Source organism: Borostomias antarcticus (genome assembly GCF_949987555.1).
Source record: "Borostomias antarcticus genome assembly, chromosome: 9".
Classification (NCBI taxonomy): Eukaryota; Metazoa; Chordata; class Actinopteri; order Stomiiformes; family Stomiidae; genus Borostomias; species Borostomias antarcticus.
Genome location: NC_140242.1, coordinates 26951013 through 26976475, shown reverse-complemented (window position 1 = coordinate 26976475; position 25463 = coordinate 26951013). Strand labels below are relative to the sequence as shown.

At 46.4% G+C, this 25463-nt stretch overlaps 2 protein-coding genes across 2 annotated transcripts; one reads left to right on the top strand and one right to left on the bottom strand.

Moving 5' to 3' along the window:
- Window positions 1–872: 872 nt before the first annotated feature.
- Window positions 873–9377, bottom strand: LOC311313566 (E3 ubiquitin-protein ligase MARCHF4-like; the record flags this gene model as incomplete). The annotated part of the gene is made up of 4 exons (XM_084443721.1): window positions 873–1258; window positions 2637–2829; window positions 3330–3485; window positions 8934–9377. The coding sequence occupies 4 exons, from the start codon at window positions 9375–9377 to the stop codon at window positions 873–875; spliced, it is 1179 nt and encodes a 392-aa protein (XP_084299847.1).
- Window positions 9378–10850: 1473 nt separating this feature from the next.
- LOC311313134 (SWI/SNF-related matrix-associated actin-dependent regulator of chromatin subfamily A-like protein 1) lies at window positions 10851–25253 on the top strand. Its single transcript, XM_084443189.1, has 17 exons — window positions 10851–11495; window positions 11689–12055; window positions 12180–12230; window positions 12613–12873; window positions 13010–13060; window positions 13472–13655; window positions 14387–14537; window positions 16209–16370; window positions 17171–17236; window positions 17688–17828; window positions 19880–20098; window positions 20304–20374; window positions 21116–21215; window positions 22095–22277; window positions 22726–22826; window positions 24615–24711; window positions 24863–25253. Exons 1-17 carry the CDS (start codon window positions 11175–11177, stop codon window positions 25040–25042), a joined length of 2706 nt encoding a protein of 901 aa, XP_084299315.1. The 5' UTR covers window positions 10851–11174; the 3' UTR covers window positions 25043–25253.
- The last annotated feature ends 210 nt before the right edge of the window (window positions 25254–25463 follow it).

The window sequence follows — 25463 nt, the reverse complement described above, 5'->3', positions numbered from 1 at the left end:
TTCTCAATCTCCATGTGATTTTCATGTTTAGTGTTTTGCCAACTATCAACATCTAGGAATTTAGCCAAATGAAAGCATCCAGGTTCACAATAAGCAGAATGATGCCATACAGTAGCTAAAAGTTATTGAGTGAGTAATATCTATTGGCAAGAAAAGTGATAATGTAACACTTTAATGTTGGATATGAATGACTTAGCCAAGGACATGTTCCACTGTATTCATGAGCTCAGAGATAGATATCCAGACTGTGCTGTCAGTCTGGTGTGCTTCACTTTGGAGATGGAGACTTGGATGGACCTCATACAGTACTGTACAATTCTATTCTTAATGCAAACATTGCTTTTCCTGAGGTTGTCTGTCCTTAAAAACACATCTATCAGGGACATAAAAACTTGATTCTTAGGAAAGGAGGTTGCAGGCTATTTCAGTTCCTGGGAATCTCCTCTTGGCCAGGGCTGGTATTTCCAAATGCATGGTGCTGTAAATAGGAGCACAGGCAGAACTAACTGCATGATTTGCTGAACTAATTATCTATGGTTTGATTAATGTATTTGGGGTCATATTTTATTATTGCATATTCTAACAAAAATATTATTACCACTGGGATATACAGTAACACACAGACTCATGTTTCTGTCATGTGAATTGTCATTATCAAAATGACTAAACCATCCAAGGAAAGATCCATTTTTCATTCCATTTTGCAAATCAAACAACTTCATTTTTATTTGATCCATATTAGGACATCAAAGATGCATTTAAAACAAACAAGATAATTATATTTGTCCTGTTAAGGCAAAGCCTTTTATTGTCCTTCCATGTCAGTTTAGAAATCCCCCACATCCACACACCATAAGGCCTCAAATGAATCCTCAGACTGTAGTTACTCTCATGACCAGCTCCCGAGTGCTGTTGCTGGGCTGGCTGCGTGCCTCCGACTGCCTCAGGTGGCTGAGGAGGTGGAGGATGCTGTATGGACAGTGTTGGTCTGGTATGGCAGTCCCGCTGTCCTGGTCAGCCTGGGCAGGTAGTGCTGGGGCTGTGGCAGCGGCTACAACCAGAGAGGGGGTGGATGTGGACACCGTTACCCCAGCCTGGGTGCCCTGGCCGGGCTGGGAGAGAGTCCTGTCTGCCATAGCAGTCTTCAGGTCCTCACTGTCCATAGACTTGTCATAGTTCAGGACCTTCCACTGCTGGTTGACCGCCTGCCACCGGTTGAAGATGCGGAATACTGAAGGACCTTCATGGACGATCAGTGCTGTGGAGATGACAACATCTGTCAGACAAATTCACTGGCACTAGGCCTGCTGCAAAATGGCATTAGCTCACAGCACATGTGAATTCAGAACCATGTTGATGTGTGAACAGGTTTTAAACCTGGGTCATCTACATACCACCATCGCAACCAACCGAACCATATCTGTTACACATTTATTGTATCTGATATAATTGCCAGGTACCAAGGCCAGATCTTTTTTTAATCAAAATATGAGCACAGTACAACTTGGATGAAATGGCGAGATATGGCATTTTCGGTTCTTCAATGAAATATTCGTTCAGTGTGTTTTTCGATAATATCTTATCAGAGTTCAAAATTGCTTATTGATTCATCCTCATTGAGCTCAGCGCGCTGGAAAATTGAAATCAATCAACCTTTGATTGTGTTGGATGTTTGTGTCATAGTGCATCATTGCCAATGGAAACATTATACTCTGTGAATTGTCTGTTATGTATAAACTAATTCTAACAAAATATCTAACAAAAATCCTTTTTGTGCAACGTGTCCCCCTGCGGAGTGTACATTGGCACTGACATCCAATCTAAGCAGAATGACCTGTTTTATTTATTTCTCCGTGCCAGTTGATTAGAAAGCGATAACATGGAGCGAGCAGACAGGATGAGGAGGTTCTGGGTAGTCCATAACGCCTCCTTCCTCCGCTAACAGAGTTTTAATGAAAAGAAGTTGGGTCTGAACTCTGTGTTTGTCTCCTCCTCTGTCTCTGTCGGCTGAAAACAGAACGGTCAGCTCTTTCCTCGCTAATGTCCGCCAGGTGACAAGTTAATCTCTGTAAAGTGTGGAGTTAACGACTCCGCGGGCGGGCGCGGCGGCCGTTCCACGCCGGAGACAATCAATCTCGTCCTCCTCCTCGTCCCTTGCTTCTCCCTCGCAGACAGCAGTGTCTGGTGGGAGGTTTCTCGACGTGAGAGGCTGTCACAATGTCACACAGCAAGGGAAACAGCACCGCCAGTCTGGGGACCCGCAACTGTCTGCATTCTAGTTAGTCAACAACGGTCGTAGGAGTCGGCTTTAACAACACAGAGATCTGGGACCAGACGTGTAGGCCTATGTAGAACCAAGGCCTATGTAGAACCATACATTTACAGTATGTAGTCCAGAGGTGTATGTAGAACCCCCCCCCCCCCCCCCCCCCCAAGTTAGAACCCTTCTCAGCTCGGTAAGGCACTGTTTGGAACCCTCATTCTTCCTAACCTGAAAGGGGTTCTATATTCGGGAACCAGAGGGTTCTGCTTTTGTAACCGATTGTTCTACATCGCACCCTCTTGTCAGACTGATAGAGCATCCTAAACCTGTGCCCATGTAGACTGGTAGGACTGATATGGAGGCGGAGTCTCACCGATGCAGACCACGTCCATGAAGCCGTACATGCCGTAGCAGATCTGGAAGAGCAGGTCCTGGCGCTGCCAGCGGGCCGAGGGGCTGAACGACGACCACACCAGCCACGAGATGCTGGCCATCAGGAACAAGGAGCCCAAGATGGCCGCCGCGATCTGCACCTTCTCTATCACCGTCAGGGAGATGGTCTGCCACTGTATGGGGGAACAAACGCAGGAACAAACGCAGATCCCTTTAGTCTTTATTTTCCACAGTGTGTGATTAATACAATTAGATAGATAGATAGACAGACAGACAGACAGATAGATAGATAGATAGATAGATAGATAGATAGATAGATAGATAGATAGATAGATAGATAGATTGGAAATTCTATGCATCTAATAGTTCACGGCACAGCACAACATAGAACGATACAGCAATACACAACACAGACAGACGGCAAATTCAGTCAATCGAAATGTCGTAAAATGTGAGCCCATGATAAAAAAGTGAGTAACGTGCATAAAGTGAGAAATAAACTAATAATAACTTAGAGAGGTGTTGTTGGCTGCAATCCACCATTACACTGTATGCTTTACAAGCAAGGAATCAAAATATGAGGGAGCAGGTCACTTTGCAAGTGACTCAATGGAGCTCTTATCTACCTACTGAACACATTCTGAGGGGTCTGGCTGTGGTGGAGGCGACCCACCTGTAGTGGGTTCTTGGTGCTGATGGCGATGACCTGGTACTTGTAGTAGCAGAGCTCACAGGCCCATGAGCCCCTCTCGCTGATCCACTTGATAAGGCAGGGCTGGTGGGTGCAGCGCACCGACCCACAGCAGCGGCATGGGCTCAGGAGCTCCCCCTGCAGGACGGTGTCCACAGTCAATAGTGTCTTCATCTTAGTAGGTCAACTCCACTGATCACTTTAAAAGCCACAATCTGCGTTAAATAGTTTTTTTATTTTTTTATTTTTTATAGTTATTTCATAAATGCTAATGTCCGTGGTTTGGAGCATGGTTAGTTACATTAGCTTGCTCTGTTCCCAGACAGGTGGAAAGGCTGTTGTTGCGAATAACAGACTATAGATTTGAGCATCACTGCACATTTTACAGTACTGCTGTATGGTCTGTCCCATTCTGAGGCTTCCCAAACCAAGGCCAGTCAGAAAACACACACACACACACACACACACACACACACAGCTCCCCTTGTGCCCAGTGCCTGCTCTCTCAATAGCCCTCAACTCTGCTCACACCTAGTCAGCAGTCATGTGTCTGTGAACAGGTGGGATTTGCCATTTGAGGTATATTTATCGTGGCACAAAGCCTAGAGAGATGAGATGCAGATTCACACAACAATGGTTTGGTCTTATGTACAGTAGTTTTTCATATCATTGTCAGGTCATTGCTTTCCTTCTTTATTTAAATACTCCTTGATTGCCTTTAAAGTGACTGTAAACTTGGTTTGAAACAGTAAAACTGCATATATGATATCAAAGTGTAGTGTCTCGTTAAGCATCCACAACAATCTGAGTGAAAATAAACATTCAGAATGATTAGAGAACCTAGTTCAAAAACAGCTCATTTTGTTGTTTAGACCATTTGCATTTCTCAAGACTGTTCTAATGGAGTCTCAACGCATCACTGCACGCATCACAATGCATGCTCACCATGATAAATAGGGCCTGATGACATCATCGAGCCCGGTTTAAATAAAACAGAAAAATAAAAATGCAGAAAAACAGTTTACCAGTCTATCTCCGCAATTCAGTACTACGTTCACAGACTTTCCACGTATTTTGAGCAATTGCTTTCTGACACGTATAATGTGTTTAGAAGCAAATTTCGGAATTCACTTTACAGTCACTTTAATTAGTCATTTTATATATAATGTTTCAGTCGAATGAAGTACTTGAATCCAGAGCCATGTTATGCAAGAATATACATTTTTTATGGAATAAACCACAGATACTCTATTAAACATAACACGCAGAAGAAATGTGAATGCATTTTGGGCTGAATCAGACTGAATTGTCAAAGTGATACAGAATAAAGCCTTTTTAACTGAGTCCCTGAGGCCTGTCTGTCAGAGTGCTGCGGGCGTGTTCCTGTGAACAACAAGCAGAATTAATGCTGATTCATCCCTGCACTGATCTAGACTGAACTGGGTTTACAAGCAGAATTCATGCTGATTCATCCCCCCACTGATCTAGTCTGAACTGGGTTTACAAGCAGAATTAATGCTGATTCATCCCCCCACTGATCTAGTCTGAACTGGGTAAACTCCCCTAGTCTCCTCCATCCCCGGCTCACACTCGTAGACTCCAGGCAGTGATTGGGGGAGGAGATAAGCACAAGAGAGACTCCAAATAAGGTCTCCCTCCCTCCATCCCTCCCACCGATGCCCCGACATCTCCCGACAGAAGGAGCAGCGCCCTGCTCGCAGCGCGGGGAGGAAACGAGGGGAGGGATGGAACAGAAAAGGGCCGGTCTACAGATGGTGTTGATGGGGGCGAGTTGGCAGGGGCGCCGGCGGAGTTCTGGCCTGTCCAGAGGGACGGGGGGACCGCCCGCTGTGACAGACTCGTCACGGCCAAGAACTGAACCCTCCGGCCACCTCCGTATGGGGAGCGAGCGATGGAGCCTCCCACGCATACAGACACAGACTAAGACGCCCCCTGTACTTCATTGTCTCAGACGGCACTGTGTTTTGTGTCATTTATTCAGATCATCATTATAGTAATTATTATCTGTGTACTATTGTAACTCCTACAGCTCCGAGGGTGCACAACCTCTCACAGTACGCCTCGGCAGGATGAGAACCCGGGCTACTGTAATGACATAAAGATGAATCATTAATGAGGGTTGCATTTCCAGGGTGTGAAATTTGTAAACTCCATGAAGTCCGGTCGATGAGGACACACAACTTCGATAATTGAGCAGCTCGCCGAGGAACATCACAGCAACTTATTTTACAGTGCTCTGTACTTGGGTTTTGGATGACAGTGCCTTTTCCATCCTGAGAATAAATTTAAGCAGTCATTGACATTCATCCATTGTAGATTACTCTACAACTACTTTTTATTACATTGTAGATAGTTACTACTATGCTCAATGCTGACAGGGTTGTTTAGATTCTTACTTGCCAGAGGACCACAATGGAAATAAACCCATTAGGTTTTTTTGTGTTTATATCCTCGGCAGAAGTGTTTTAATAATCATGTACTGTGGCCCCATGTGGTTTGAGATGTAACTGTTGTTTTAACGCTCTGCTCAATAAAGTCATCAATCAAAACCCCCGGCAAGTGACATCAGAAGTAAAATCATTTTAATTTTGTTTTGGGGTGTTACACATTTATTTAACCATAATGAACCCTTTAAGTTAAATTGGTACTGTCCTCTGTGTCAGCTCATTGCTTATTCTAAGAGTATTGCCTTAAGGATGCTTAATGACCCAAATAAGGACTAATTGAATGGAGGAGACATAGTGAAGTTTGAGATTCAATGTTTATGAGTTCATAATTCCTGGCAATAGACTTAGTAAGGGCCAAAAACATCTCACAGCCCTTTTGTACATAATTTGTGTCTGCTTCTGGATAATGCTGCCTGTAGAAACTGCGTGAGATGCAAAAAAAAAAACATAAGTGCTTCTGTGCTGTGGGACCCTATAGAGAGAGATAGAGATAGGCTAAGCTTGTCCCTCTAGGGCTTCCATTGTCCCTCTGAAAAATGAAGTGTCCAAGGGCTTTATCCGTGTTATGATTTGGGAATAAAGGCCGACTTCCACTCCAAGCAGCAGAGACACAGGTTCTTATCATTCTGCTCCAAGAACAATGGGGACGCTGAAAGCATTTTACCCCCGAAGGTCACGAGCAGCAATACTGGGGACAGCTGGAGAAAGAACCTTCACGTAAGCCTTCACGCTCCTAACATGGAAATAATCTAGTATGGCTCCACCCCCTTGACACTAGCATAGCCAACATGAAGGACAGGACACATAACCTCCACTGATACTGCATTCATGATCAGAGCAAGACACAGAGGGATGTTTCTCTGTGGAGTTATGAATGAGGATAAGTTTGTGCAGTGTCCCCCCCAGGGATAAACAAAGTAGCCTACACTTACTACTGTACTACCACTACTATTTCACCTCTGAATGTTGTAAAACTAGGCTCATTGCGATCAGCCAATGTGAATCACATCAAGGGTGGGTATGAACGGAGTAAAATTAGTCCTCTGCGTTGTCTCTTTTCCCATGTTGAATACTGACTCTGTAAGGGGTTCAAAAAAAGCATTAAGGTACCTTTTTAGACACTCAGTGAGATGTTTGGGGTGTCGGGGGAGTACGGCAGACATGCATTCATTATGGGATGTACCCTTGGGGCTTCAAAGTGCCACTCTATCTCCTGTTGTTGGAGACTCTTTATTTTCTGTGGGCTAGGTGCTATGGTGACTGTGTGCTGTGAACAGCTGTGGGGCTACAACCAATCAGCAAAAACGCCTCTACGGCGCTCCTCTGTTCCATCATCTTATTAAACCCGCCCCGTATTAGAAACGGTTGTGATTGTCACGAACACATTTCTGTCCAGACTGACCTGCGGAATGAAATCAAATGTGAGTTCGCGAGGTCAGGCTGTCGACGCCAGGATCCTGGTGACCCGTGTCCAGGAAAAAATAAATAGTTAGTTTTATGATGCAAGAGAATCTTTGTGCAAAGCAAAGAAGACACACTTGTCCATTTATTTTCACACCGTTTGATCACTACACAGCCAGAAATATATTGCATACTGTACAGCACATCATTGTTACGGTGTATAGGCCTACAGTATGCTTTTTTCCAGCACTATAGCGATGCTATTTTCGGCCTCCTAGTTCCCGTCCCTAAACACATTTTCTTGACTATCTATGCTGCAGGCTTGGAGTGGCATTGTCGCATCAGATAGCGTCTGCCTTGATATAAGTGACATCCCAGCTAGGAGGGAACAGAGGATAAGTGATTACCCCGTTTCCCCCTATCACACAGTCACACAGAGACCACTCATCTCCTCCCAACTGTTGAACAGGACGGAGGTGCCGCACACGCATTCACACCTCAGAGATCCATATCTGGACCTCGTCCAGCCGACAGAGGGAAGCTTAGCGATAAGGAAGGATACTGACAGATAAGAAGTTAGGTGCAAAGAAAAAGTGGTATGAAATCAAGCGCTATTGAGTGGCTGTAGAAGGTCTCTTGGGGGGGGCGGGGGGGGGGGGCTGTAGACGGTGTACGAGGATATGAGAAGATGGAGTAAATCACCAGAAACCTTTGTATTTTATATGCATTGTAGGACTGTATCTGGCTCTAGCCAGCCACTGTGTTGAAATAGCAAGCTACTGAAATAGCAGGCTATTGAAATAACAAGTACCTGAAGCCTCATTTTACACTCTCATAACTCGGTCCCTTGTCAGCGGTGCTTTGAAAAGTGTGAAACCCCATGGCAGAATATATTACATTTTACATTAGTAATTTAGCAGATGCTTTTATCCTGAATAATATTCGAATTTACTGTTAGAGTAAAAGGAATAATAATGAGATAGGCAGGTACGACCACGCAAACATAAAGAGGGCCACTGGGCTCAGAATACAATATCATGAAACAGAATTGTTCTGGATTTGGAGTTTGATGAAGGGTAATGTTTGTGGATGTGTTTTCACTGCCAGAACTTATTCTTCTTTCATGTGTGTATTAGATTGCCTCGCTGATAAGTGAAGCAATAACAGAGAGCGGCACAAAACGCCGTTCTCTTAACGTCTACTGTTCCTATTAATTTGCACTGTTTGGGGCAGTGTGTGGGTAGCGCTTCGAGAGACATTTGATTTCTCATGCATGTAATTGCTACTGTGTGGATGGTACCGTATTTCACAGTCGGTGTTTTTGCTAATATAATTTGTTTCAGCGTTTGCCTTCCACATGAATCAGTTAAGGGGACCAGGTTGTCTATCATGCTCCCAGCAGTGCAGGGCCCCTGTCACAGCTCGCTGAAGGCTGGCCACAGAAGGAAACCTCACTGGGGACACCGGAGCAGAGGGATGAGCACACTAGGAAGCCTGTGATCCATCAGTTGAGACGCAGAAGAGGAATGAGCGCGAGATCACTCTGATGCAGCTGAGAACGATGACTGCAATCTCATGTCAGCAGGTGATCACAGTGTGGTTGAGATACCAAGCCTCAATGTGACTGAAAGCCTTATGTGTGTGTGTGTGCGTGTGTGTGTGCGTGTGTATGTGTGTGTGTGTGTGTGTGTGTGAGGGGGGAGGGGAAGGGGGTTACCTGCTCTGGCCCCTGGAAGCAGATCCTGCATAAAGGCGTCCTGAAGCCACTCTCTGAGTAGCTGGTGAGGGAGAACCTCTCCTCCAGCCTGGCCTTGGAGTAGTCATCTGAGGACCGGCTGTGACGCAACGCCGCCGCCAGTTCTGCAGCATCCACCCATCCTGCCACCCTGTCTCTGCTTGCCCCAGGCCCGCTGGCGCCCTCTACTGGCGGGGAACCACAGTCCTCTGCTTGCTGATGGGGTCTCAGTGCCGTGTTGTTGTTGTCAGGAACGCTGACATCTGAAAGGACGTTCTCACTCTCATGGGTGTCCAGGGTTTGTCCACTCATGGAGGTGAGTGTCGGCAGTGGAGTCGGCGGTAGCGGCGGCCCCAGTAGGAGCACCTTCAGGTCACTGAGCAAGACGCAACAGTGGCTCTTCAGCATGCCCTGGTCGCGCGACATTGCATCAGTCTGTCTCCGAGTCGTTCACAGCGCCAGACACTGATACACCGGGCAAACAGGCGCACCTCATATAAGCCTACAAGTAGAAGAAAATGCCTTGTCTAGAGAAACTAAATAAATCTTGAATATTTGTAGAATTGATCGGTTTCCAAGGGGGTTATTTACAATTACTGTGCCACTCCAGAGCCAAAGCTGATTTGGAGCCTTTCCCTCAGAAACAACGTATTACACTGATGCAAACAAGTGTCTGAAGCCATTGGGTCACAAACAACATTTAAAAGGGAATAAGTCAAATTGCTCTACCTTTATGGTTCCAAAATATCTTCCAGTTTTCTAAATCTGTACCTTGACTTGTCATTGCAATCGGCCATGGTATCTGTATCTACAGTAGCATGGAGTAGGTTTATATATTTTGCAATACAGTCTTTTCCCTCCAATTTCTCCATGGTAAACCCCGTGATTGAGTCCTAGATGTTCAGGTGCATGCCATCAGCCCGTGTAATCAATTGCTAATAAATGTATATCATAAGTGTCGATCTAACGAGATATTCCAATTATCAACGAAATCTGAACATTTTCAATCAATTAGTGTCGACATATTTTCAATGACATCGCTCAAATAACTGGATGTTTTGCCATCTCTGTCACTGCGCAAGGTCTTACCTGGTGATGAACTACAGTGATATTAAAATATCCTTTTCATTTGCACGTTTTTTATAAATCCCATGTCACACAATTGTATAGCAGACTACTGTCTTTGGCATGATGTGTTATTGTTTCAACAGTCGTCCATCGAGTTTCCAAATTTCAAAGAACCGATCAGCACGTGTGTTTCCATAAATTCAATCCAACCCCGGTTTTCAGAGTGTTCTCATAGTGGATGAATGCGTTCCTCCTGACAGGTGATTGTAGGCAATTCTTTGCACTGAGGCTCGGTGTATTAGCCTATCTGTGATCATTGGTTGCAGACTAGCTGCTGCAGCTTCAGCACCACGGCTGCTGGGACAGCTCCCAGGCGCGGCACGTCACCGCGCGAGCCAGGATATCTCACGAGCTCAACTCGGTACCGAGCACCGGGTGCGCGCGAGCCAGCCTCCCGGTAGTTGTACTGTATCTCGTTTAGACGTCTGACTGAGAATGTGCTTTCCTTCTACATACCACTTGGTTTCCCAAGTCAGAGAGGTGTTGGTGAAAGGGTTATTATTATCATTATTATTATTATTATTATTATTATTATAGGGGGATTATATATAAACCCCTAGTGGGACAACACAGCAGCAACTATTTTCTAGCAACCGGTCGATATAAAATAATAAGTGCACTTTGACAGCTAGTTCACTCATGTTGACAGAACAAGCGTTTTTGGATCCTTCGGATCATCAGAACGGATGTCTAGCCTGTCACGTGCCTGTTTGTTGTTGTTTGTTGCTCTACGTCATTTCCTGGCAGAAGCAAACCAGGCACGCGCTGCCCTGATAGCAGCACAGTAGCTAGCTAACCTCGCCTGCATTAAAACAGAAAGATACAGATCACTTTATATTCTTTTTCAGCGTGTTAAAGATTGTGCCTTTACCCCAACGTTTAATAACATTATTAACTTTCGCCGTTTGAAGCGAGCAGCTATAGTTAGCTTCAGTTAAGTGAACGTTAGCCGTGAGATAGTCCTGCAAGTTGTAGCTCGAGCTCGAGAACCTGATCAGGGTTCTCAAAGGTTCTTCAGATGGTCGGGGAGAGTGAGCTTAGCAAGCTTTTGAGCTCACTTGCTATACTGTTGCAAGCCCGACAATAGCTACAGCAATGTCTAACTCTCTGACGGCAGAGCAGAAGAGAAGGATTGAGGAGAACAGGCAGAAAGCTTTAGCAAAGAGAGCTCAGAGACTTGCCCAGACCAGCAATCAGGAATCACCAGGCCTTCATCAACACGCCCCTGCTGTTGCTCACTTTAGTGCCTCGAACAAGACATGGACACCCCCAGCTTCAGTTCCTCGACTAGGACCACCTGCCACACTAAGTCATGTCCCCCAGAATCACATACCACAGGGCCAGGTCGTCAGGCCCAATCAACTGTTCTCTGGCCAGGCTGGTAAGAGTTCTCTCAACACAACCTATACAAAACAGGTGAGAACTGGCAGTTTAAGTTGTGTTTTACAGTCTGTTGTGAAGTGCTAAAATGTATCTTCAGTCCCTATTGGTGCCTGGCAGTGATTATGTTTTGAATGAACAGACTAAGTCATTCTGCCTTCCGTTCTGCAGATTAAAGTGATAGATCCTCTTCTTCATCTGCTAAATCATTCTGCCTTCCCCTCTGCAGATTAAAGTAATAGATCCTCTTCCTCGTCCAAAAGGAGAGCTACCTGGGAAAGTGTTAGATTTCTCCCGAGGAGACTCCTCTGGGTTGAAGAGGCAGTTTGAGCAGAAACCTGGCGTGCTCTCCAGCACCTCTAGGAGTAATGCCGGCACCTTCTACAAACCAGGAAGTAGTGCAACCCCTGTCCAGAGCACGGGACAGAAACCGTCCTCAAACTCGACCTCTGGTGTCGGCGCCGTGGCCGCGAAGAGCCCCGTCGTCACGGTGAGAGGGAAATGTGTCTCCCAGTCGGCAGAGCGGTTCAGAGTCGAGGTGGGCTACAACGCAGAGCTGATCGCCGTTTTCAAAAACATCCCTTCTCGGAAATACGGTAAGATCCCCACGATATCTGGACTTTGCAGGCATTTGCTGTATTGATTATACATGAACTACTTTTCCCATTGGTTCAACAGAGAGCCCTTTGTGCTATTATGTCCATGTATATTTTCTGATAGACCCTGGTACAAAGATGTGGAACTTCAGCCTTGAAGACTATAGTCAGCTAAGTATGTTTAGATAACACTGACTTAAATTGTTATATATTTGTTTTATGTTTATTATCTTGTAACTGTGCTGTTGTCTGACTTAGCCAGGACCCTCTTTGTAAAATTGATTTTTAATCTCAATGAGCCCCCCCTCCCTTCCTGGTTAAATAAAGGTTAAACAAAAAATAAATTAAAAAGACACTCAATAGGCAGACTTCAATTCTGTTGTTACCTTCTCATAATGCCTGGCTGCTCTGAAGCGTGGTTCTGCTGACCTGTCTCTCTCTCTCTCTCTCTCTCTCTCTCTCTCTCTCTCTCTCTCTCTCTCTCTCTCTCTCCTCTCTCTCTCTCTCTCTCTCTCTCCCTCTCTCTCCCCCTCCCTCCCTCCCTGCCGTGCTCCCAGTGGAGAAGGCCGGGGTCATCCCCTGCGTGTCCCTGAGGCCTCTGGAGGGCGTGGAGGGGCTGGACGTGGCCGCGGCCTCCCGTGGCGCCCGGGACGGCGCGGCGCTGGCCGCTCTGATCAGGCTGTGCAGCGGCTGGCAGAGGCCCGGGGCCGCCGTCCAGGGCCACTGCAGCCTGGCGTCGCGCTCGCGCTTCGAGGTGGACGTCGTCTACCATGTGGACGTCATAGCCGCCTTCAAGCAGATGCCCACCAAGAATTACGGTCAGTGTGAGCTGTCATCGTCGTAAACTAGTCGTCGTTGTAAACTAGTCGTCGTCGAGGCGTACCTGTCCTGTGTTCAGCGACAGTTTGGGCTCCTTTGTTGCTCTAAAGCTTGACATGCTTTTTGGGGTTTCAGATATGAAGACCAGAAAGTGGAGCTTCGCACTGGAGGATTACAAAAGGCTCAGTTAGTATTGTCTTTGACATCCTTTTGATAGTATTACTGACAGTTTGTTTTTGTTTGTATGTGTATTTGTATATGTTGGGGTCAATTCAGTTTCAGTTGTCAATAGGGGTTTTTCACAGTCTGTCATCAGTCGGCCATGTTGGAGGTTTTAGGCTACTGAATGTAAATAGCCAGTTAGATAGATAGGCCTATCTATCAGTATATTGATTGATTTATCTATCTAGCTACAGTAGTTAACCTAAACCTACTGTAAGCTTAAACCTCTAACATGGCCGGCTGTGAAAACCCTTTATTTGAATTTTAACTGGAATACATTTCAACAATTCTATAATTAATTTTAATCAAACTGTACCTAATTGTTGCCTGCTGGCCCCTCTTACTGGCCTGTTGTTTCTCTCTCTCCATGCCTAGTGGATGCTCTCGGAGGGATGGCGGCCGTGGAGGTGGAGCCCCTCCCCAGGGCTGTGATCCAGGCCTTCTCAGCCAGCTTCGAAGGCAGCCAGGCCTTCTGTCCAGAGGTCTCTGAAGCCGACCTGTCCAGCGTCGACGCCTCACTGACCCGCAGTCTCATGCCCTTCCAGAGGGACGGGGTCAAGTACGTGGCGACCCCCCCCCCCCCCCCCTGCCCCCTGCGCTGATGGTCCACATATTCTCTGCTTTAGCACTCACTGATCTGGGTTTAGCCTACTCACACTCAGGTCAACAAAGGAGAAAGTCCTGCTATCACCTACTGATATTACAGATCTGAGTTTTGGATCCGACGCTGGTGGTCCTCAGTGCCTCTGACCCTTCCTCTCTGCTGCCTCCACGCTGGTCCTCCTCAGTGCCTCTGACCCTGCCTCTCTGCTGTCTCCACGCTGGTCCTCCTCAGTGCCTCTGACCCTTCCTCTCTGCTGTCTCCACGCTGGTCCTCCTCAGTGCCTCTGACCCTGCCTCTCTGCTGCCTCCACGCTGGTCCTCCTCAGTGCCTCTGACCCTGCCTCTCTGCTGTCTCCACGCTGGTCCTCCTCAGTGCCTCTGACCCTTCCTCTGCTGTCTCCACGCTGGTCCTCCTCAGTGCCTCTGACCCTTCCTCTCTGCTGCCTCCACGCTGGTCCTCCTCAGTGCCTCTGACCCTTCCTCTCTGCTGCCTCCACGCTGGTCCTCCTCAGTGCCTCTGACCCTTCCTCTCTGCTGTCTCCACGCTGGTCCTCCTCAGTGCCTCTGACCCTTCCTCTCTGCTGTCTCCACGCTGGTCCTCCTCAGTGCCTCTGACCCTTCCTCTCTGCTGTCTCCACGCTGGTCCTCCTCAGTGCCTCTGACCCTTCCTCTCTGCTGTCTCCACAGCTATGCGGTGGCCAAAGAGGGCCGTCTTCTCCTGGCTGACGACATGGGCCTGGGGAAAACGGTGCAGGCAATCTGCATAGCCGCCTACTACAGGAAAGAGTGGCCGCTGCTGGTGGTCGCTCCCTCTTCCGTACGCTTCACCTGGGCAGAGGTAGCGAGCTCCAACCCCGCCAGTAGGACACGCCCTCTGTGATGCTGACTGATTTTCTTCCCTCTTTGCCGTAGATTAAATGTCACTTATTGGAATAATTTCTGATGTGCTGGTTTAGCTTTCTTCAGCGGTTTCTTGGGAAATCTAATCTGTTTGTTATCTCTGGCCAGATGCCATCTTTGGTCTGTGCATTAATTCAGTAGCCTAAAGGAAGTGGAGCGTGATACTTGCGATGCAGGCTCAGACCCAGGGGGTGCGAAACCCTCCACACTTTCTACTGCCACCGTGTTTGGGTGAGCTTCAAGGGTAGGGGAACTAAGTGGAAAGTTATTTGCTTAAAGTGGTGTTTAAAGTATTGAAGGATCCCTGTAGACCGTTGGCTCTCTGGTAGGTAATTCATCTTCAGGAGGGAGGATGGCAATATTGAATCTCACAGATCCAGTCCTCTGTCTCTAGGGTTTAGCAGGTAATTTGAACGATGAATCATTTATCAAAACACTGACGAGGTTTTTTCTTTTAAAGAGATTCCGTGGGCATTTATCAGCCCGAAACTTTGAGAAATGTGGCATTATCTGGAACTAAGCGATAACCGGCTATTATATGAGGATCCGAGTGTGTGGACGTTTTTGTTCTCGGCATCGAAAAGCCTCTCGTCCTCCCGGTCTTCCTTCATGTCGGACAGTTCACGTCAGGTTTCCCCCACTTTGCGATTATCCATCATCATTCTTCCCCTGGGCTCACTTTGATGAGGTTTCACAGCGGGAATCGTGATGTTTCCAGACAAGCCGGCAAGGGCTCTGCTGTCATACTGAAGGACTATTTCCTCTAAATGGGTGCATCTGCTTTCAGTCGCCCAGTCTGTTCTCCAATCATACGAGGAGAGCCGAGCCCCAGCAAGGCCAGGCCATTAAATATGTTTTATTTGTCCTTGTTATCTTCTCCGCTCCTATTTCCGCACTGGGCCAGATGCGCTCGGAGAGGTGGCTGCTGGGAGCTAAAGCTGCGTTGATTTGACAGGAAATGGAGTGGAAGGAAGTGGACTGTCAAAAGTGTTTAGGCTGCCGAATGCACTCCAAAAAACACTAGTTAAAATACAAGAAATAAATACTGAATTTGAGGAGAAATGACTTAATTCTAGTGAAATTATCTGTCCATGCAGCAAGATAATTTTACTTGATAATAAATCTTAAAATAAGCTGGTGTGAATCCAGAAATAAGATAGAAACTAGTAAAATAACTTTTAAACCAAGATAATTAATCTCATATTTCCAAATCTAATATTTTAAATCTTGTCAAGTGCAGAACAGTTTGCAGTGTGCCATCTCTCTCCCCGCGCGGTCGCTCGTGAGACGCCGCGGTCTCGGGCCGTGTGTTAGTTATTGGTGATATTACACACACATTTTCTGCTGAACTGCTCACCGAAATCATTGTTAATAGGGACTGTACGGGTTATTTGCATTTTAACGTTCTGTTTTGAGGGCGTTGTGAAGAAAGCTCTTCCATGCAGCTAAATCCAAAGTCCAAACCTTACACGGCACAGCCAGGCAGCTCATAACTCACCATTTTATTGATTATTTATTGTGTATATTATATTTATGTGTGCCCTATTGTTTTAGTAATACGGGGCTCATTTGAGGAAGAGACTCAGTGTAAATGCGTTGGTGGGTGCAGGCGTTCCAGCGCTGGCTGCCCTCGGTGGGGCCGGACAGTATCAATGTGGTGGTGAAGGGGAAGGATAGCCTGCGCTCTGGCCTGGTCAACATCGTCAGCTACGACCTCCTCAGCAAGATGGACAAGCAGCAACCGGCCAGCCCATTCAACGTGCTCATCATGGTGAGTGGTCCAGACACACACGCACACACACTCACACACACACACACACACACACACACACACACACACACGGACAAGCAGCAACCGGCCAGCCCATTCAACGTGCTCATCATGGTGAGTGGTCCAGACACACACACACTCACACACACACACACACACACACACACACGGACAAGCAGCAACCGGCCAGCCCATTCAACGTGCTCATCATGGTGAGTGGTCCAGACACACACACACACACACACACACACACACACACACACACAGTATAATAGGGCTGTCAATCGCTTAAAAAAGAATAATCAAATTAATTACATGATCTGTAATTCATTAATCTAATTAATCATATATATCATTTTTGACTGGGAAAAACCCCCAAATGAAGATATTTCAATTAAAATGCATTACATTATTGTAGCAGATGAGTAGAGTATTGACTAGACATTACAAAAGGCCTCTTTAGATGTCAATATATTGTTTTATATATTTATTTATTCATTTATCTATCTGAGCAACATATTCAGGTTGTGCAGATACGTCCTGGATGTGAGAAACTCTTGTGCCTCTTGATGGCAGCTTGTAGCTGCATTGGAGGATGTAATTTGCAACGCTTCCATTAAGACCTTGTCTTCTACCATAAGACAACATTTAAAAAAGGATATTTAATGTAAACATGCTGTTTCAGTATACTTTTCGGTATATGTTTCACGATTTTGTTATTTTCATTCTTTAAAAGTCACCAGAATACAGGAAATAAAGACTCTATAAATGATGTTGGTTGTGCTGTCCTGCTGCTCTAGGATGAGTCCCACTTCCTGAAGAACATGAAGACTGCTCGCTGCAAGGCTGCCTTGCCTTTGCTGAAGGTACTTCTGACTACCGACCACAGTATCTACGAATGGGTCACAGTTAGTCTAGGCTGTTCTCAGTAATCTACGATATCCACTACAGTTAGTCTAGGCTGTGTTCTCAGTAATCTACGATATCCCCTACAGTTAGTCTAGGCTGTGTTCTCAGTAATCTACGATATCCCCTACAGTTAGACTAGGCTGTGTTCTCAGTAATCTACGATATCCAATACAGTTAGTCTAGGTTGTGTTCTCAGTAATCTAAGATATCCCCTACAGTTAATCTACAGTAGGCTGTGTTCTCAGTAATCTACAATATCATCTGCAGTTAGTCTAGGCTGTTCTGAGTAATCTATGATGTCCTCTACAGTTAGACTAGGCTGTTCTCAGTAATCTACGATGTCCTCTACAGTTAGTGGCTAGGCTGTTCTGTGTTCTCAGCAGCGTCCTCCTCCTCTCTCTCTGTCAGGCAGCGAAGAGGGTGATCTTGTTGTCCGGGACCCCGGCCATGTCCAGACCCTCAGAGCTCTACACGCAGATCCTGGCCGTCAGACCCACCCTCTTCCCGCGCTTCCATGACTTCGGGGTGCGGTACTGCGCTGCCAAACAGGTACAGTAGGTGGCTCAAACCCTGACCCCAGTACATCACATCTGCCTCCGCTGCGACACCCTGTACTGGATAATTACACCCGCCCATTTCTTGGTTTGTTTGTTAGCAAGATTACGCAAAAACTACTCGACCGATTTTCATGAAACAAGGTGGAGGGGTGTAGCATGGGCCAATTTAGAGCTCATTCCATTTTGGAACAGATCCAAATCGCAGGGCAGGCCCATGAGCCACCCAAACATGGCCGACCATATTCACCTCCATTCATTCTTTAGACCAGGTTTATGCAAAAAATACCTGACTGATTTTCATGAAACTCTGTGGAGGGGTGTAGCATGGGTCAACTAACAACCCATTCAATCCTGGAGTGGATCCGAATCACGGGGCGGGTCCACGAGTTGCCCAAACACGGCCGGGCTGGCCGTTCACCGCCATTCATTTCTTGGACTAGGACATTGCAAAAACTACCAGACTGCTTTTCATGAAACTTGGTGGAGGGATGTAGCATGGGCTAATTTAGAACCCATTCAATTTTGGTGTGGACAGAGCCACAACATACATTCGGGGCAGAGGTCTGTGCTCTCTGAGCACCATTTCTAGCTGTAGTATTAGTTTTGTGATTGGCTGGGATCCACCGGTTTGAGAGACTGTTTACACAGCGGATGCTGGGATGGGATTAAACCCTCTCCTCCCAACTCGATTGTTTACATTCTTATATGTCCAGCTCTCAGAGACATAGTTATACTGTACAAACATACAGGGGATTGTCAGTAGAGTGGATTGTGGAGTCTCTTCCTCTTTCTGGCACTGTACAGTGTGTATAGTGCATACAGAAAGTACTTGCACCCCTTCACTTTTTCCACATTTAGTTAATGTTACAGCCTTATTTCAAAATGGATTCAATTATTTTTTTCCTCGTCAATTTACACACAATACCCCATAATGACAAAGGGAAAAAAGTATTTTAGCATTTTTTGAAAATATATTAAAAAAAAAAAAGTATTAAAAAAAAAAAAAAAAAAAAAAATCACATGTACAAGTATTCAGTCCCTTTAGTATGACACTCAATTGAGATCAGGTGCATCCTGTTTCCACTCTGAACTGAATCCTAAGTGCTATGTCTGGAGGAAACTAGGCACCTCTCATCACCTGGCAAATACCAATCCTATGGTGATGCATGGTGGTGGCAGCATCATGCTGTGGAGATGTTTTCAGTGGCAGGAACTGGGAGACTAGTCAGGATCAAGGAATAGATTAATGCAGCAATGTACAGAGAGATCCTTGATGAAAACTTGCTACAGAGCGTTCTGGACCTCAGAGCGGGGCGAAGGTTCACCTTCCAAAAGGACAATGACCCGAAGCAAACAGCCAAGGTAACAAAAGGAGTTGTTTCGGGACAAGTCTGTGAATGGCCTTGAGTGGCCCAGCCAGAGCCCAGACTTGAACATCTCTGGAGAGACCTGGAAATGGCCGTGCACCAACGCTCCCCGTCCAACCTGATGGAGCTGGAGAGGATCTGCAGAGAAGAATGGGAGAAACTGCCCCAAAATAGGTGTGCTAAGCTTGTAGCATCATATTCAAGAAGACTTGAGGCTGTAATTGCTGCCAAAGGTCTTTCAACAAAGTACTGAGTAAAGGGTGTGAATATTATGTATATGTGATATTTCAGTGTTTTATTTTTAATACATTTGCAGAAATTTCTAAAACAGTTAATGTGGTCATTATGGGGTATTGTGCGTAGATTGATGAGAAAAAAAATGAATTTAATCAATTTTTGAATAACATAAAAAGTGGTGAGAGTGGGTGTGAGTACTTTCCGAATTCACTGTATTCGTGGTCCATCAATACTGTATGCTCCCAAGTGGATCTACAGTAGATTTACAGTGATTTACTCTCTCCCTCCCTCACCCTCCCTTGTTCTCATTCCTCCATTACTGTCTCTCTTCTATCCTTCCCTCCCTCCCTCCCTCCCTCCCTCCCTCCCTCCCTCCCTCCCTCCCTCCCTCCCTCCCTCCCTCCCTCCCTCCCTCCCTCCTCTCCCCCCTGGTGTCCAGCTGCCGTGGGGCTGGGACTACTCCGGCTCCTCCCACCTGGCGGAGCTGCGGCTGCTGCTGGAGGAGTGTCTGATGCTGCGCCGCTTGAAGTCCGAGGTCCTCGCCCAGCTCCCCGCCAAGCAGCGCAAGGTCGTCACCGTGACTACGGACGGGGTCAACAGCCGCACCAAGGCGGCCCTCTCGGCCGCGGCTAAGGAGCTGGCCAAGGGACAGAACAACGTAAGGAACGGCCTGCGCGTAACGTTCGTTTACTTTTCCTGCGTCGGGGAAAACCCGACGGCCACTTCTCCTACAGCTCTTACGACTCGGGCATCTGGACAGCATCGAGATCAAGCGTGTGCTCCTCTGAACTGTGTGTGTTTATCTGCACTTAATGCGCCAAATCAAATCATATTTCCTTTTTGACGCCGCCCGAAACCTACAGAAAAAGAAGGAGAAAGAGGCTCTGCTCATCTTCTTCAACCACACGGCGGAGGCCAAGATTCGAGCCATCATGTGAGTGGCCTGTTCCCAGAAACATAATAATTTTCACCGCGCTCTGATAACACCTCCTGCTTTTACCAACCGGCTCGGTGTTCTGGCTCTGCCGTCTGTGTTCCTGTGTTTGTCTATAGAGCCCTCATTGCCAAATCACCTCTAACTTTCTAGCCTCTCATTTCATCGATGTTTCGAACTATCCCACGCTAGCTCACACACGCCACTAGCATTACACGTCCCTGCCGCTAGAATGAATTGGGAGAAACGCTGCTTTTCCCATAGCGGGCCACAAACTCTATAACTCCTTTCAGAAACAAAACAAGCTTCCATCCTTAATTCCGCTGCAAACACTTATTATTTACACTTAATTATTAACTGATGCTTTGGGACTGTAGTTTGTAAATGCCATTGATGCTAGTCATTGCTTTACTGTACTGTACTGAATTATTCCACACTGTACCCCTGTACTTTGTCACTATGCTACTGTATTACTGTAATCGTGATTGTCATTGTTGTCTGCATGCTGTCACTGTTATTGTACTTTTCTGTACTCTGCCACTGAATTACTGTACAGGTACAGTATATGTTTTGTAAGCAGTAATCTGTAATAGAGACCTGGTCTCAGTATGTTCTTCCCGGTCTAAATAAAGGCTTCTATCTCTCTCTCTCTGTCTCTGTCTGTCTCTCTCTGTCTCTCTGTCTGTCTGTCTGTCTGTCTGTCTGTCTGTCTGTCTGTCTGTCTGTCTGTCTGTCTGTAAGGGAGTACATCATGGACATGCTGGAGAGCAGGGAGAAGTTCCTGGTGTTCGCCCATCACAAGCTGGTCCTGGACAGCATCACCAGTGAGCTGACGCAGAAGGTGAACCTGAACTGACTCACGGCCTCATTCCCACGCTTCTTTATTTCATGGGCAGAAATGTTCCCTTGTAGGAACCGGCTGGCTGTACCTCTATACCTCTATATACTCTCCCCTCTGTCCTCCACCCTGCAGAATATCAACTACATCAGTTCAACTCTCCCCTCTGCCCTCCACCACCCTGCAGAATATCAACTACATCAGTTTAACTTTCCCCTCTGTCCACCACCCTGCAGAATATCAACTACATCAGTTCAACTCTCCCCTCTGTCCTCCACCCTGCAGAATATCAACTACATCAGTTCAACTCTCCCCTCTGCCCTCCACCCTGCAGAATATCAACTACATCAGTTCAACTCTCCCCTCTGTCCTCCACCCTGCAGAATATCAACTACATCAGTTCAACTCTCCCCTCTGTCCTCCACCCTGCAGAATATAAACTACATCAGTTCAACTCTCCCCTCTGTCCTCCTCCACCCTGCAAAATATCAACTACATCAGTTCAACTCTCCCCTCTGTCCTCCACCACCCTGCAGAATATCAACTACATCAGTTCAACTCTCCCCTCTGTCCTCCACCCTGCAGAATATCAACTACATCAGTTCAACTCTCTCTGTCCACCACCCTGCAGAATATCAACTACATCAGTTCAACTCTCCCCTCTGTCCTCCACCACCCTGCAGAATATCAACTACATCAGTTCAACTCTCCCCTCTGTCCTCCACCCTGCAGAATATCAACTACATCAGTTCAACTCTCCCCTCTGTCCTCCACCCTGCAGAATATCAACTACATCAGTTCAACTCTCCCCTCTGTCCTCCACCCTGCAGAATATCAACTACATCAGTTCAACTCTCCCCTCTGTCCTCCACCACCCTGCAGAAAATCAACTACATCCGTATAGATGGCTCCACACCGTCGGCAGAGCGCCAGCAGCTGTGTGACAAGTTCCAGCTGACGGACCAGAGCTGTGTGGCGGTGCTGTCCATCACGGCCGCCAACATGGGCCTCACCCTCCACTCTGCTGACCTGGTGGTGTTCGCCGAGCTCTTCTGGAACCCAGGGGTGAGGTCCTAGCTGACCCGTCTGTTAACCAGTGGTCTCATCACATCCTGGTTCAATACGCCAGTCGTACTCCAGCTGGCTTCACACACAACGGCCAGGACTTTGAAGTTTGAAGCAGTTTTAGAATGAATTTTAAGAATTTAGAATTTGCCTTCTCATTTCTAAAACTAGTTCTAAAATTTCCCAACCACTGGGAAAGTTCATCTTATCTTGAAGATTTTATTTTGAATCTTCAAGACAATTTTCTTCTAATTTTCTATCTTCAATTTTATAACTGAGAGACAGTCTAAGACTACAGACATTCTAAAACGTGGCTGTCTTGGCTGTTGAACTTGTCATAGTCCCTCCATTATGTTGTCTCATTGAAACCTGCGTCAGGTTGATAGGTTGCAACATTTGTCACATTGCTTCTTGTGCGGTGTAATTGATCTCCTCTCTGATTGGTTAGGTGCTCATCCAAGCAGAGGACAGAGTCCACCGTATTGGACAGACCAGCAACGTGGACATTCATTACCTGGTGGCCAAGGGAACTGCCGATGACTACCTGTGGTAAATATGATCCTCTAACCCAGTATGCTCGGAGACCGACTCCATACACACAGTGTTCTCTGCTGTCGGGCTCTCAACCTTTTTCAGACGCAACCCACCAAAAAATGTAGGCTGAGCTTCACAACCCCTGCCTCTCGACACCCTTGAAATTCACTGCAGTGACTCGCTATACAATATAATAAAGGACAGAAGGAAGGATGGAAGAGAGACAGTAATGGAGTAATGAGAATATAATAATAATTTAAATGTATATAGCGCCCTGTTGGCTCTGTCACACAGGCGCTCACAGCACAGAGCTCTGTGCGTATTTAGTCTGTTTCCTGTTTCCTGCAAACACAAGCTTCTCAACTCATTTGTGCCAGGGGTAATCATCGCACATGACAGCTACCAAACGCACACACAAAACAACTGGTCAATTTGGCTTTAATTACTGTACAGTGTTCAATTCTCCACTCAAGCTGAATAACAGAAATTGGACAAAACGGGCCAATACGCTGGGTGGTTGGGCCTGTATAAGGGCTTTAAAGGGCAATGCTCGTTTTTGACAACCTGGACCTTATTTACGACATATTATAAGAAGTTTGACTCACCGAGATCACTTTGGTGTAGTTCGGAGGCCTGTAGAAGAAATTTAAAATCCAGCGCGAGCCAGTATATCCATGTAATGACGGTGATCGGGGCACCGAGAATGCAGTTTCTCAAAATCTATTTTCGGCCGCTAAACGGTTGTTTTCATCAATCAGATTGGATGAATCGACAGTTGAGATTCCTCAACGCGAGGCATTGTTGTCGTACACGCCTTTCCCCACTTGCTCCAGCACGCATGCGCACAGGCCAGCGCGCAGACTGGCTATTCTCCGGCTCACATTCTCTGCGCTACGATCGGATTGTTGCTGACGAATGACGACGACAATATTCTCGGCACCAACAACGATCGTAGCGCAGAGAATGTGAGCCGGAGAATAGTCAGTCTGCGCGCTGGCCTGTGCGCATGCGTGCTGGAGCAAGTGGGGAAAGGCGTGTAAAGATCATATTACAGAGGCTAAAGACCCCGTATTTGAAAACGACAACAATGCCTCGCGTTGAGGAATCTCAACTGTCGATTCATCCAATCTGATTGATGAAAACAACCGTTTAGCGGCCGAAAATAGATTTTGAGAAACTGCATTCTTGGTGCCCCGATCACCGTCATTACATGGATATACTGGCTCGCGCTGGATTTTAAATTTCTTCTACAGGCCTCCGAACTACACCAAAGTGATCTCGGTGAGTCAAACTTCTTATAATATGTCGTAAATAAGGTCCAGGTTGTCAAAAACGAGCATTGCCCTTTAAGCACAGTCCAAATACTTTTTCTAATCCATTTGGCCTCAATTTTTCTTCAAGTTTCCAAATTAAGTCTATGCAAGAACCGACGGCGCAACTCGTTCTGAACGAGGCGACACAACAGCTTTCCAAGCTGAATAGGCAAAAACAAGAATCTTTCCGATCCTCCGGTGCTTTGCGTTTTCCAGTTGACGACGGTGTAACGTTACTTCCAGGTGGCTCACCCTCAAACATCTCTTCTTGGTCTGCGTGTTCTTGAGCTGGCAAACTTCTTTTTGAGAAGCCACCGCTCCATCAGAGACTTTATTGGCCAAGCAGGTTGTCACCGCGCAGGTTGGAGAAGATGTTTTGGCGGCCTCCTCAATGTGCGCGCACACACGCATTCACACACTCATTTCACGATCACAGATCTGTTTTAGAATGAGCACTTCTCTAGGTGAAAGGAGTTGTGTTGTTTTGTAGGCCCTTGATCCAGGAGAAAATGAACGTCCTGGAGCAGGTGGGCCTATCAGAATCCAACCTCTCAGAGAACGCACTGAATGCCAGCTTCCACTCAAAGGTGAGCCATTCTGGGGTTTAGTGTACAGACAAATTTGTTTAAAAAATAAAAAATAACACCACCACACAACTGACTTGCATTGACAAGCAAGTCAGTGTTCATCCTAAACTCACTAATGTAACTGACGGTGTGAGTTGTGTGACTTCCTCAGGACCCGCAGCAGAGGAGGATCACTGAGATGTTCCAGAGGTCGTTCACCGAGGAGGACGAGGACGAGGCGGCCTTACTGGAGGCCGTCACTGCCTGGGAGGACACTGACCCAGGAAGCACCTCCGGCCCTCCAGGAGGCTGCGTCTCAGGAGGCCCGAGCAAATGGAGGCGGATAGTTTAGTTGTTTATAGTCATGTCCCACGTGTGTACATTGTTTAAACATTACTTCTCAGAAAACCAGGCTAATGTAGACGACTGCAGAATTATCGGTACACCCCCATACAGTGTATACTTGAAACAATCATGGTCTACAAACATAATGTTTAAGAATGTTTGCCTTGTTATTTCTGTAGATATTTTCTGTAGATAATTTACTTTTATTATCTAATTTATAACCGAAATGCAAAATAAATAAATGGCGTTCACTCGCAAGTTGAAGTTGTCTCAGTTGTGCAGTTTTGGTTGAAACATTACTTATTATTATTAGTAGTATTATTAGACTACACTTGCAGTAGCGACAGAATGCCTTTTGATGGCACACATTTAAGTGCCTAGTGTATTTTTGAAGGTACAGTAGCCTATATTCACCTTTATAGAATTCA